Source organism: Eubalaena glacialis, chromosome 10 (assembly GCF_028564815.1).
Source record: "Eubalaena glacialis isolate mEubGla1 chromosome 10, mEubGla1.1.hap2.+ XY, whole genome shotgun sequence".
Lineage (NCBI taxonomy): Eukaryota > Metazoa > Chordata > Mammalia > Artiodactyla > Balaenidae > Eubalaena > Eubalaena glacialis.
In genome coordinates this window covers 111,386,744-111,400,452 of record NC_083725.1, presented here as the reverse complement: position 1 = coordinate 111,400,452, position 13,709 = coordinate 111,386,744, and the positions used below count along the sequence as shown (strand labels likewise).

At 40.6% G+C, this 13,709-nt stretch overlaps 1 protein-coding gene across 1 annotated transcript; it reads left to right on the top strand.

The window, feature by feature from the left end:
- Positions 1–8,655: 8,655 nt before the first annotated feature.
- On the top strand, positions 8,656–12,523 carry MRPL16 (mitochondrial ribosomal protein L16). Its single transcript, XM_061203417.1, has 4 exons — positions 8,656–8,825; positions 9,188–9,253; positions 10,935–11,083; positions 11,865–12,523. The coding sequence occupies exons 1-4, from the start codon at positions 8,771–8,773 to the stop codon at positions 12,348–12,350; spliced, it is 756 nt and encodes a 251-aa protein (XP_061059400.1). The 5' UTR covers positions 8,656–8,770; the 3' UTR covers positions 12,351–12,523.
- Positions 12,524–13,709: the final 1,186 nt, after the last annotated feature.

The window sequence follows — 13,709 nt, the reverse complement described above, 5'->3', positions numbered from 1 at the left end:
CATAATAATTGAGCAATGGAAATGGGGGGAAATTATTTTAAACAAAGATGACTTTTTCTCCTTTAACAAAAAATTGGGCAACCAAAGGAAGGTGTGTGTGTGTGTGTGTATTCCACACCCAGCGTTTGCTCTAATGATAGAAATTGAAGGGAAAAGAGGGGCATGAAAGACTAGGGGGAATCTCAGGCTGGTTTCATGTATGAAAACCTCGTTTTAACTACCTACCTAGTAATTAACTGTGTTCATCTGTATTGGCAGGGGTGGGGGTCAGGGGATTGAGGTTGACAATGGGTCTGCTATGAGAAGTTGCAATTCCCCTTTGAGGAAGCACCTTAATTAAATGTAGTCTGTGTGGGTTCATTTTTGCGTAATCTGTAATGCCCTAGACTGCATTCCGTTGTTTCAGTGACTACAATAAGTGCTTTTGTGACCTCTAGTGGTCATGGCTGGTAAAAGGCTAAGCCTCCTTTAGGGAGTGGTCAGTTATGCATAACTGCTTTTGTGAAGATGCAGGAGAAAGAGGAAGGAAGATTGCTACCAAATACTTTTCCCCTATTTAAAAATAGTATGGAATTAACAAAGTGGATATAGAGGGAACATACCTCTACATGATAAAGGCAAGCCTACAGTCAATATCTTACTCAAGCATGAAAAGCTGAAAGCATTTCCTCCAAGATCAGGAACAAGACAAGGATGCCTATTCTTGCCACTTTTATTCAACATAGTATTGGAAGTCCTAGTCACAGCAGTCAGACAAAGAAAAAAGAAATAAAAGGAATCCAAATTGGAGAGGAATAAATAAAACTATCACTGTTTGCAGATGACATGATACTACATATAGAAAATTCGAGACATTACCAAATAACTAGAGCTAATAAGTGAATTCAATAAAGTTGCAGGATACAAATTAATATAAAGAAATGTCATGTTTCTATATACTAACAACAAGCTATCAGAACAATTAAGAAAACAATCCCACTTATAATTGCATCAAAAAGGATAAAATAAGAATAAATCTAACCAAAGAGGGAAAATACTTGTACTCAGAAAACTATAAGACACTGATCACAGAACTAGAACAAATTCTAAAATTTGTATGGAAACACAAAAGACCCCGAATAGCCAAAGCAATTTGAGAAAGAAGAACAAAGTTGGAGGTATCACGTGCCCTGATTTCAAACTACACTTCAAAGCTACAGTAATCTAAACAGTATGGTACTGGCACAAAAAATAGATCAAAGGAACAGAATAGTGGATCCAGAAATAAACCACACTTATATGGTCAATTAAGCTACAATGAAGGAGACAAGAATATATGACGGGGAAAAGACAGCCCCTTTAATAAATGGTTTTGGGAAAACTGAACAGCTATGTGCAAAAGAATCAAACGAGACTACTTCCTCACACCATATACAAAAATAAACTCAAAATGGATTAAAGTTGTAAATGTAAGACCTGAAACCATAAAAATCCTAGAAGGAAACAGAGGCAGTAAGTTTTTTGACAGCAGTCTTAGAAGTATATTTTTGGATATGTCCCCTTAGGCAAGAGAAACAAAAGCAAAAATTTTTTAAATGGGACTACATCAAACTAGAAAGCTTTTGTACAGCAAAGGAAACTATCAATCAAGTGAAAAGGCAGCCTACTAAGTGTAAGAAGATATTTGCAAATAATGTATCTGATAAGAGATTAATATCCAAAATACACAAAGAACTCATACAACTCAACATGAAAAAAAAAACCTGATTTTAAAATGGGCAGAGGACCTGAATAGACATTTTTTTCAAAGAAAACATACAGAAACCAACAGGTACATGAAAAGATGCTCAATATTGTTAATCAGCAAATCAAAACCACAATGAGATACAACCTCACACCTGTCAGAATGGCTATCATCAAAAAGACAACAAATAACAAGTGTTGGCAAGGATGTGGAGAAATTAGAACCCTCGTGTACTGTTGGTAGGATTGTAAATTGATGCAGCCACTATGAAAAACCGTATGGAGCCTCCTTTAAAAATTTAAATAGAACTGCCATACGATCCAGCAATTTCACTTCTGAGTATTGACCTGATGAAGATATAAAAAAATATAATTCAAAAAGATATAAACACTGCAATGTTTATTGCAGCACTATTTACAATAGCCAAGATATGGAAGCAACCTAAGTGTCTATCAATAGAAATCTTACCATTTGTGACAATCTAGATGGATCTAGAGGGTATTGTGCTAAGTGAAATAAGTCAGACAAAGAAAGACAAATATTGCATGATCTCACTTATATGTGGAATCTAAAAACAAACAAACAAACAAACAAAACAAAATGAAAACAGATTCACAGATACAGAGAACAAACAGGTGATTGCCAGAAGGGGAGCAGTGAAATAGGTGAAGGGGGTTAAGAGGTACAAACCTCAGTTATATAATAAATAAGTCAAGGGAATATATAGCATAAGGAATGTGGTCAATAATATCGTAATAACTTTTTATGGGTCCAGATGGTTACAAGACTTATTTCATAATGTATGCAAATGTCAAGTCATTATGTAGTACACCTGAAACTAACATAATATTGTATGTCAACTATATTTCAATTAAAACAAGTTTTAAAAGGTACAAATGAACTTATCTACAAAACAGAAACAGAGTCACAGATGTAGAAAACAAACTTATGGTTACCAGGGAGTAAGGGCGGGGAGGGATAAATTGGAAGATTGGGATTGACATATACACACTACTATATATAAAATAGATAACTAATATGGACTTACTGTACAGCACAGGGAACTCTACTCAATACTGTGTAATGGCCTATATGGGAAAAGAATCTAAAAAAGAGTGGATATATGTATATGTATAACAGATTCACTTTGCTGTACACCTGAAACTAACACAACATTGCAAATCACCTATACTCCAATAAAAATTTTTTAAAAAACCAAAGATATTCCAAAACAACTGACTACAATTAAATTTCACAAGTAAATGATTCTTGTTCCTTTGGGTCTGGGTTTGCCAATCAGCTTTCATACAGTTGCCTGCTTCTGGAACCAAGTCCTTGACTTTGTTTGCAGGTACACTCTTTAGAGTTGTCTCAGCGATGCCAGCTTTAAGCTCTGAAACCTATGCTAATAAATCAATTTCCTGAAATACCATTAAATACATAAATAAATAAATAAATAAATTTTTAATAAAAAATAAAATAAAAACAATATGCAACTGTACTTGCCTTTAACCAGCTATCTGAATGACTTGTAGCAAGTTCATGATTGAAGATAACATGCTGATGAGAGGTAGAACTAAATACTTGACTCCTCTAGCCCCTCCCAGCTGAGAGCCTGTAGTTCTTTGAAATAGCAAAAGCCTTGAGTCTTGCTCAGAAGTGCAAATGATTCTGAGATTAAAATGAACACACACAAAAAAAAATATGAAGAACAAGAATTCTGGCCAAGGAAATAAAAATGGAAAGGGAGAGAAGATGGAACTTAACAAAAAGTTTTAAATTTTATCTTGAAGACCAAACATGCAAAACATGCCATAATGTTTTTTGCAAAGTAAAGTGCAAAAATGGAGACCTTGACAAGACATATATAAAAATGTGTAATAAAGTAACAATGATTAAAACAGTGTATCACTGGTTTCAAAACAGAGAGAACATGAGAATGGAATAAAGTGTCAAAAGGAATCAAAAAAATTATGTGGGAATTTAGTACATTATAAAGTCACATATTAAATGAGGATTTTCAACTTGGAAAAGAATTATTTTAGATCCCTACCTCTGGCCCTTATAAGCATATGATCAGAGTCAAAAACTCTTAAGAAAATTACTGTCAGATTTTTCTGCTTAAAAAAAAACATAATGGGGAATTCGCTGGCGGTCCAGTGGTCAGACTCCTCGCTTTCACTGCCAAGAGCCCAAGTTCAATCCCTAGTCAGGGAACTAAGATCCCACAAGCTGCGTGGCACAGCCGAAAAAAAAAAAAAAAAATCATAATGGTCATGCCTCAAAAAAAAATTAAAAGACATACTGAAAAATGAAAAAAAAATCAAAACATATACAACTGAAGAGGAGTTAATGTACTTATACATAACAAGCAGTTTTGAATCGATAAAAAAATGAACAGTATGATTGAAAAGTACACAAGCAAGCAAATCACACATACAGTAAAACAAACAGACAAAAACATATGAAACCAAAGAGATGAGAAAAAGTTCAACATTGCTAGTTATTTTTTTAAATTTTTATTGCTAGTTATTGCAAACTAAGGGACTTCCCTGGTGGTCCAGTGGTTAAGACTCCATGCTTCCAATGCAGGGACTGCAGGTTCAATCCCTGGTCTGGGAGTTAAGATCCCACATGTTGTTTGGCCAAAAAAATAAAAAATAAAAACAAAAAAGCAAACTAAGTATAACCAGATGTAAGTTAGATCACTAAGTAGAACTCAGAGAAGGCTATCAGAAATCAACTTTAGTTTACCTTGCTACTATTTATCCAAACCAACTCTGTAAGGCTGGGGGTTTTTTTGCATTTTCTCATTACTCTCTGATATTAAAAAAAAAAAAGTTGTGTTGTCACTTCTAACCACAGAAAACATATTGATTTCAGTAACTAAAATGTCCAAAACTGTGTAAAAATCAAAACTCTGAATTGCATTTGAAGGTAAAGCTGCTCCCCGCTCCCAGCTCAGCCCAACTCCAGATAGAAAGTGGGGAAAACAAAAATGTAGGCAAGGGAAGAGGTCTCTATTTCCTCACTTCTGCACATTTACCAATCACTTAAGATCTTTTCTGCCCCTGACCCCTCATCTCTGACCCCTTTGGGGTGGCTTACCATCATGGCACCTGTTATGAGTTGACTTGTATCCTCCTCTCCCCTGAAAAAAACATAAGTTGGAGTCCTAACCCCCAGCACCTCAAAATGTGGTCTTATTTGGAGAAAGGATCTTTACTGAGGAAATCAAGTTATAGTGAGGTAATTAAGGTGGACCCTAATCCAATAAGACTAGCGTTCTTATAAAAAGGGGGAATTTGGACACATGACAGACAAACATAGAGGGAAAATGATATGAAGAGACACAGGGAGAAGACGGCCATCCACCAGCCAAGCAGAGATCCTTCCCCACAGCCCTCAGAAGAAACCAACCCTGCTGACACCTTGATTTCACACTTCAAGCCTCCAGAACTGTGAGGCAATAAAATTCTATTGTTTAAGCCACCCAGTCTGGGGTACTTTGTTACAGCACCCAACAGTACCGACTCGGGTCCGGGTATAGTTTAAAGTATACTCTTTCTCTTATGGTGCTTTATGGAGTCTTCAGAGGACACACACACACACACACACACACACCCTAACCTTAACTGCTGAGGACATCTCAGTTCCCTTGATGCAGGCAAATTCACCTCTGCTAAACGTTTGGCTGTTTGCATATAATTCTTCTCACAGGCCCTGGACATCCATCATTACACCTCTTCCACCTTCTTTCTCCTTGTCTCTCCATGGGGTCCCGTTGGACAGGATATAAGAAAACCGTAAACCCACACACTGCACTGGGGTCCGCATCTGGTCAACAGGATATTCACACCTTTGACCTGCCATCAATAGTAATGTGGCTACTTCTCTCTACTCTGATGTCACAGGCTGCTTTGATCAGCCTCCAAACATAGACTTTCCCAAGCCTGTGTCAACACAACCCCCTTCAAACTGCAGAGGCCTCATATCAAGCTCTCTGCATGATCTTGAAGTGTCTCTCACTAAGCTTGATGGATCACCTCACCCCTAACCATTGGAGAGGGGAAGTGAAACTCACAGTATATCAACTCTGTCCAAAGAAATCTTTATTGTCATTGCCAGTTTCCACTTCCTTTCTTGATTTTTCCAGTGCTTTTTACAGGTTGGAGGAGAGTGGGTAGCTAAGAAAAGCAAAGCCACTTCCAACCAGCTCCTTTATAAGTCCAGCCTAGGAGGCCCAGCTCCCCACTTTGGAATACGGGGATTACCACATACCTTGGGCCCTCAGGCAAAACTAAGTCAGAAGCAATTCTGCTTTAAAACCCTGTTATAAACATAACATTGGATGTGGTTTTTCACCTTTCATATTGGCAAAGCTCTAAAAGAACTTTCATATCCTTCCTCAGAAAGGATGTATATAAACAGTCACGCTGATACATTGTTGGTGAAGGCCAGTTTCAAGCAATTTTATGAGGTAAAATGATTTTAAATGAACATCCCTTTGATCCAGTGATTTTTCTTTGGAATTTGCTCAAAAGAAATACCAAAACAGTACGAAAATGGTATGTATAAGGATGTTCATTAGAGCATGGTCTATAATAACAGACTTGTAAATAACTTGACTAAGCCACAATAGGGAATCATTTATTATGGTGAAAAAATTCATAGGAATACCATGGATCTAGTCTGTAAACGCCAAGACAAAAGCATGAACAGTAGTTGGCATTGTTCCCTCTTCTTGGCCAAACAATTAGGACTAGATCCATTCTTCGTGCCTGTTGACTTACTCCCTGAGAAATGCTGGAAATAGCTCTCTTGTAAAACTCTATTAACTCCCCAAGTTGGGACTGACTCTAATTTAGCTGGAAAGCTCTGGAATATGTGTAGACACATTCATTTTTCTCATGGCAGTAAGGTGTGTATGTGTATGTGTGTGTGTGTTTGTGTGTGCCATTTAAGTCAACAACCGGACCTGGGACTGGGCTACAAGTTTCTGTTATCTCTGGATGTTTAAATAAGAAGATTAAAAACTGAGGTGTTAGATAATTTTTATACAGGTGGGAAAAATATACATCCCAGTGAATACTGGCCTGGATAGTCCAGAAACAATGCCTTGTACCTATACTCTACTTTTTAAATTTTCAAAGTGCTCATAGAGCGCTGATTCCCAAACTTGATTGGGCATTAGAATCACCTGTGGGGCTAGTTCACAATAGGACTTCCTGAACCCCACCTTTAGAGTTTCTTAGTAAGTGGGGACCAGATATTTACATTTTTAACAGAGGCCTCAGGAAAGTCCAAAGACCAACTTTTGAGAGATGTTAGCAAATGCATTCCAATAAAAGTAAGTTCATCAAGGTTCTTAATCCTACTTTGCATCATACTACCTGTGTAGCAAATCGTTTAATCCCTGAACCTCAGTTTCCTACAAATAACTGCCATTGAACTATCAGAAGAGAAGAGTAAGTAAAAGAGCTGTGAAAAATCGAAGGGAAAAATGATTTTCTGTGATCAGGGAAGACCTCAGGTCCACCCTTCGATTTTTCACAACCCTTTATTTAAACTTCTCATATCTCAACGTTAGCTATTTGTATTCTCATCATATCATCGCTACATAAATGTAAATTCATAAAGGATCACTGATTTTTCATATTTGTATCCTCCATTGTACTTAACACAACTCTTACAAAGAAAAATAGACATTACAGTACTCCTTAAATGTAGAATTTTGAGTTAATTTTTAGTTCTTTTAAAATAAGCAATGAGGTAGAAGTTTTAGGGCACCAAAAGACTTAGAGACCAATCAAAGAGTGATTGTACTGCAGCTTTATTCTCCATCCAAACAATCTTATACAATATTCAGCTTGAGATTTTTAAATACCTGAGTACATTTGAATCTCCCACTTTCGGTGGAAGGGAGAGGGGAGCACAGAAGAGCTGCCCAGAATCCGACACGGGCTGAGGGGGCGGGGGTGGTTTCACCCTTTTAAAACTGCTCTTGGGACAGAAATGATTGGCTGTAATAAAATTCACTAACTCTTTTGATACAGATTCAGTGTGCAAATAATCAAGAAGTACATAAAACCTGTAATCTCGCAAAGCTACTGGAAGAACTCTCCCTGTCCACAGTTTTATTTGTTGCCATTTACGATATTAATCCTTGGAGAAAGACCACGCACAGATTTAGCATGATTTAAATACAATAGACATCAGCCTCAATTGGTAATCCCATCGGTGTCCTAGAAGCTTGGAAAAAGATACTCCCTCTTTCTAAATATTAAAAAGCTTCAGGCCCATAAAAATGATTTGCCCAACATTCTCCCAGAATAATTATACCTTTTTTTCATTTTAACTTGATATCGAGTCATATTGTCCGTTCACTGGGGTCTGTGGAGTCACACCGACTGTGCTCAAGTACTGATTGTACTGTTTTCCTGCTGTGTGACCCTAGGAAAGTTAAATCCTTTGACCTTCGAGATGGAATCTGCAAAGTGGGTGTAATGACTTACTTATCGCATGGATTCGCTGGGAGGACTAGACGCAAGGATGAGGTACTCATCGCCCGACACACTGCAAGAGCCCAGTAAATGTTAAGACAGTGATGAGTCCTTCGCTTTTTTCTAACGTCTTGCGGGAGAGAAAGGGGCTAGAGACGCGGCGTAATGTAGTGAATTTTAAGGAACCAACTTGCCATATGAACCCAGGCTTTCTCAGCATGGTACTTCGCGGAGAAAACTCCCCGCCCTGCCGCCCTCATCTCCGAAGGGACCCCAGAAAGAACGCAGAACCCCCAACAGCCCAAGGGGCGCCGGGGCGTGACCCGCAGACACCAGGGCGGAACCCAGGTTCCGAGGCTCCGGTTTCTTCCGCTTCCACCCGCCCTCACTGCAGGGGGGACCGGCGCGAACGCAACTTCCGGCCCGACCAGGTGGGGGCCGGAGCCGGTTCCGGCGTGGCTCGAGAGTGCCGCGTTCCCTGCCCGCGTCGAAGTGTCCGCTGCGGTCGCCGTGGGTAGCCCGACGCGACCGCACGCGCGTGACCATGTGGCGGCTGCTGGCTCGCGCCCGCGCGCCCCTCCTGCGGGCGCCTTTGTTAGGTCAGAAGTCCCCTGTTGTTCCCTCCAGGCCTTGCCTCTCTCCACACCCCTCCCCCGCATCGGGTATCTCGCACAGTCCCAAGACTCTGCGCATGGTTGCGGAAGCACGGGGAAGGGGCTGCGCTTTGCTGCCGCCCCTCCCGCCATAAGATTCGTGCAAAAGGGTCAACAGCGTTCGTGCAACCTGGGGATCGGCGCCCAGAGTCCCCGGCTTGTCCTTTGGGGGCGGGGGGCAGTGAGCCCCTTTAGTGGAACCCACGTCCCAAACCCACAGGACACCTCTGTCAGGAGCATATTTGGCCCAGAGTGTACCAAGCCCTGGCCTTCTCGCCTTCGTCGTTTAACTTGATCTGTCTTTGTAGATTCTTGGGCAGCGCCGCCCGCCAGCGCTGGCCTAAAGACGCTGCTCCCGGTGCCAACTTTTGAAGGTGAGAGCTTATCTGTTTTCCTGTTTGTAAGCCTTTAATGCGATGGAACCCAGCAGAGGATAGGTAAAGAGTAGGAGTGTTCTTGTGCCCCCTATCCCCATTCACCCATTCAGTAATTATGTATCGAAGGCATACTGTATGCCAGGCAGTGTTCTAAACGCTAGAGAAAAATCGAAGAACAAGAGACTCAAAAAGGCTCCTGCTTTTAGGGAGCCAACCTGTCATGGAATATCTCCCCTATGGCCTACCACTGGTGCGTGGCCCACAGCTGCCCACTCAGCTAAACCTAATTGGCCTCAATTTAGACTTTTGATGTTTTCCCCAAATGAGGTTACACATGTGCAGTCAGTAACAATATTATGTGAAAAGCATTAATTTGTTAATATAAACAATTAAGGTAAGCCACAATTTGGTATATCTAACTTACTTTTTTTTTTTTTTAAATATATTGGAAATCTCAAAAATGAAAGGGGCCTTGACCTCTGAGGGCCTTATCTTCTACACATAATTGTGAAACTACTACATGCACTGAGTACATATGGCCGTGGAGGCAAGAGAAAGCATTACTAAGTTTCTCTGTAGCTACATATAGAAATGGCAGGGGGCAGTTTCTGTAGCCTTAAAGTCTCCTGTTTTATATTGGACTCCATCACAGAGCCATGCTTGTTTTACTATAGAAATACTTTAGGTGACTTACAAGTTAATTTTTTTTTCCATATTGTCAAAACGTCAGACATGATAAAGACGGAGCATGCCTGGCCCTCACCCAGCAAGCACATTGTAGTACAGGTCTCAGCATGAAAAGCGCCTGTATATATAAAGGAAAGAGCACTGATCAAAGGAGTACTAGGTTGTAAGTTTCCCAACAAGAATGTGGCAGAGCAGGAGAACTTAGGTATTTTGATGTACAATATAGTATCCTTTCCACTACCTCTGTTATCAGAGAGGCAGTGTGGTATTTTTTCTTAAGTGACATACTGTCTAGCTTTGCTGTTTCGACTGGATGACCCGAACCAAATTATAAAATGTCTCTAGGCCTGAAGTTCCTCTTCTATAAAATGGAGATTAAAAATACTACCTGCCTATTGTTCTGTTTCTTGATGTGGATGATAGTTATGTGGGTATGTTTGTGTGATCACTTTATGATACTTCACATTTTTTTATGGGGCCCTTTGATACATGTGTGTTAAACTTTTAAAGGTTTAAAAATATTAAAAAGGAAGCCCTAAAAGATACTAAGGCTATCAAGTTGTTTTAAAGATTAAATGAGATGATGCATGTAAAGCATTCGGCTCAATTCCAGCACTTAGTAAACATGCACACACACACAAAAATGTTACCTAGTGTTATTTTGTGACACTCTCATATCTCTATACCTTCTCTAACAGTCCCTTTTTCAGTGTTAGGTACAGAGTAGGCATTTTAAAAAAGCATTTTGGTTTGAAGGTTAAAACTCTGCTCTCTTAAAAGGTTCAAAAACATCTGCATCAACCACTGTTGTAATCAGAAGATTCCAGTGTCAGTGAAAGCATCCACAAGATAAACCTAACACACTTTTGGAATTGTTGTTGAGTGGTAACTTTAAGACTTTGACCTGATTGTCATAAATCTTTCTAGGAAGAAAATGAATCCTTTGAGATGTGTGGTTTGACTTATTCTTGGTTGTCTGTGCTCCTTTTAGATGTTTCCATTCCTGAAAAGCCCAAGCTCAGATTCGTTGAAAGGGTACCACTTGTGCCAAAAGTGAGAAGAGAGCCTAAAAACCTGAGTGACATAAGGGGACCTTCCACTGAAGCCACTGAGTTCACTGAAGGCAGTTTTGCGATCTTGGTGAGTCCAGCGTCAAGCGGCTATAGGATGGAAGCCAGGGAGTTGCCCTTTAAACTGATGAGCAGGACCCAGTAAGCATTAAGTCATAAATGTTTTTTGTTTTACGTAGAGTGAAAATAATGTAAAAGCAGAAGGAAGAGGCTACCTAATTTACCCCATAATCAGACCATGAGATTTTTCAAGCCTCTGGTCAAAATAAAACTATCCATGTTTTAGTACATGGGACAGACGTTTCCTTACTCATCAAGTAGCTTCCGTGAAGACTTGACGTCAGTACCTACACAAACGGCTGTGGACAAGGATTTAGTTCCCATCAGGCAGCCAGAGTGATGTTTTAACGTCCGATTCCCACAGCCTGCATGATCAGCCCCTGCCAGCCTCTCAGATCTCAGTCTGTTCCCCATTCCTCTCTCTACTCCGGCCACACTGGCTTCTGCTCAGACTCACCAAGCCATTTGCTGCACCAAAGCCTTCGCGTATGCCATTCCTCTGCCTGGAACACTCATCTGTTTTCCCTTGGCTGGTTCGTTCCATTCTGGCCTCAGCTATAAAGGTCACCTCCTCAAAGAGATCTTCCCTGGCTGTCCACTGAAGTGGGTCCACCCTTGTTCCCATTTATTACTGTACCCTAGGCTTTTCCTCCATGGTACTTACTAGAACTTATATTTTTACTTTCATGTGTATCATTGAAGCCACAGTTACCATAAAAGAAGAGACATAATAGATCCCATGAAGGATATCTAAATCCCCATACGTTTCTAATTCTTCCATTTACTTTTAGGCACTGGGTGGCGGTTACCTCCATTGGGGGCATTTTGAAATGATGCGCCTGACAATCAACCGGTCTATGGACCCCAAGAACATGTTTGCCTTATGGCGAGTACCAGCCCCTTTCAAGCCCATCACTCGCAAGGGTATGGGACAGCGCATGGGGGGCGGCAAAGGTGCCATTGATCACTACGTGACCCCTGTGAAGGCTGGCCGCCTCATAGTAGAGATGGGCGGGCGTTGCGAATTCCAAGAGGTACAGGGTTTCCTCGACCAGGTTGCCCACAAGTTGCCCTTCCCCGCGAAGGCTGTGAGCCGTGAGACTCTAGAGAAGATGCGGAAAGATCAAGAAGAACGAGAACGGAACAACCAAAACCCCTGGACCTTTGAGCGCATTGTCACTGCCAACATGCTGGGGATACGGAAAGTGCTGAGCCCCTACGACCTGACCCATAAGGGGCGATACTGGGGCAAGTTCTACATGCCTGAGCGTGTGTAGTGAGGATGTGAGCAGGAAATGGACACAGGCTGTTTATTCCCCTCAGCCAGTCCTTCAAGTCTTTGGGTAGCTCTGATGTCATAACCAAGGAGCAGCATATGCTTTCTAAAAAGCTGTACATTATCTGTCAGGTTTTTTAAAGTGGATTATATTTATATTAAATAAAGTTTGAGCATCACCTCAAGATGATGTAACTTCTCATTGGTCACTAATTCCCTTATATGATTAAGAACCAGGCCTGATTGACTGTTTGTTAGGAGCTCTGATTCTCCCCGGCTATAAGATAAATGTCTTCAAGGCTGAAGCAAATGTTTGCATCTCCCACCTCTGATTCAAGTCAGACTTAATATCTGTACTGCCTTTTATATATACACACTTCAGGAGCTAGTTTCTATGACATTTTACTAGTTACAGACTTTTAATGTTTTTGGAAAAGCAAAGAAAACTACAGTACATAGGTTAATTGATTCAACATATTTATTTACGCCCAGCTACCCATCTTCTCTCAATCTTAGAAGGGGGGATGTTGGACAATACGGCAACAGACATACCCTTGCCTTTTAGCAAAAGGAACTGATAGAAACAAAACCTGAATTGTGTGGTCCTTCCTAGGCCTGAAACCCGCCGGGGATGGGGGGTATTTGGCTCTATATCTGTGTCCCTATAGGTCCTAGCACAGTGCGGGGTGCCACACAGCACTCAAATCATGACTGTTGAATGAACAAGGGCCCTGGGTGACTCAAAGCCCTATGGTTCCAGCTCCCTGTTCGCCTTTAACAAAATTCATCTATTTTTCAGAGCTAGCCAGCAATGGTTTCTATCCTGTATTCAAATCAAAGGAAATACAGATTGATAGGGAAAATATTAAACCATTTGCTTTGAAAGTGGGCAGAAAACAGCACACTGACTAAAATGTCAATTTTTTAAATCCCACTTTCTTAAAAAGTAAGACCTCCGGCAAAGAAAATAATTTACTTTCAAAAGTACAAATTTAAGCAGTGGTGTGGTCCTCGAGAATTGTATACCGTGATTTTTTAATATATTTTTAGTGAACCTCTTGTACTATAACTAATCACTAAATTGCATTAGAACACACCTGAACCTTGAATTGGGGACAGCGTTTGGAACAGTTTCTTGTACACAAGTTACTGGCCAGCAAAGCCAGTGTCAGCTGGCAGCGTGAATCAGTGAGAAGGGGTGTGAGTGACAGCCTCGTTTTTCTGACCTAACTTTGTCACCTCTTCGTTAGGGTTCACAGAGCATGGTATTCGTGACTGTTGGGCATTCAATCACAGCATAACGTGTTTCTTATGGGGTCCACGTTTAATTACTGAACCACAATCCTGGGGCCAGCCATCT

What these genes read in the sequence shown, in the direction of transcription:
- MRPL16 (XM_061203417.1), top strand. Translation starts at nt 8,771, where the DNA reads ATGTGGCGGCTGCTGGCTCGCGCCCGCGCGCCCCTCCTGCGGGCGCCT. An exon ending in CCCGGTGCCAACTTTTGAAG is followed by an intron (nt 9,254 to 10,934) that starts GTGAGAGCTTAT and finishes TGCTCCTTTTAG; the next exon opens with ATGTTTCCATTCCTGAAAAG. An exon ending in AAGGCAGTTTTGCGATCTTG is followed by an intron (nt 11,084 to 11,864) that starts GTGAGTCCAGCG and finishes ATTTACTTTTAG; the next exon opens with GCACTGGGTGGCGGTTACCT.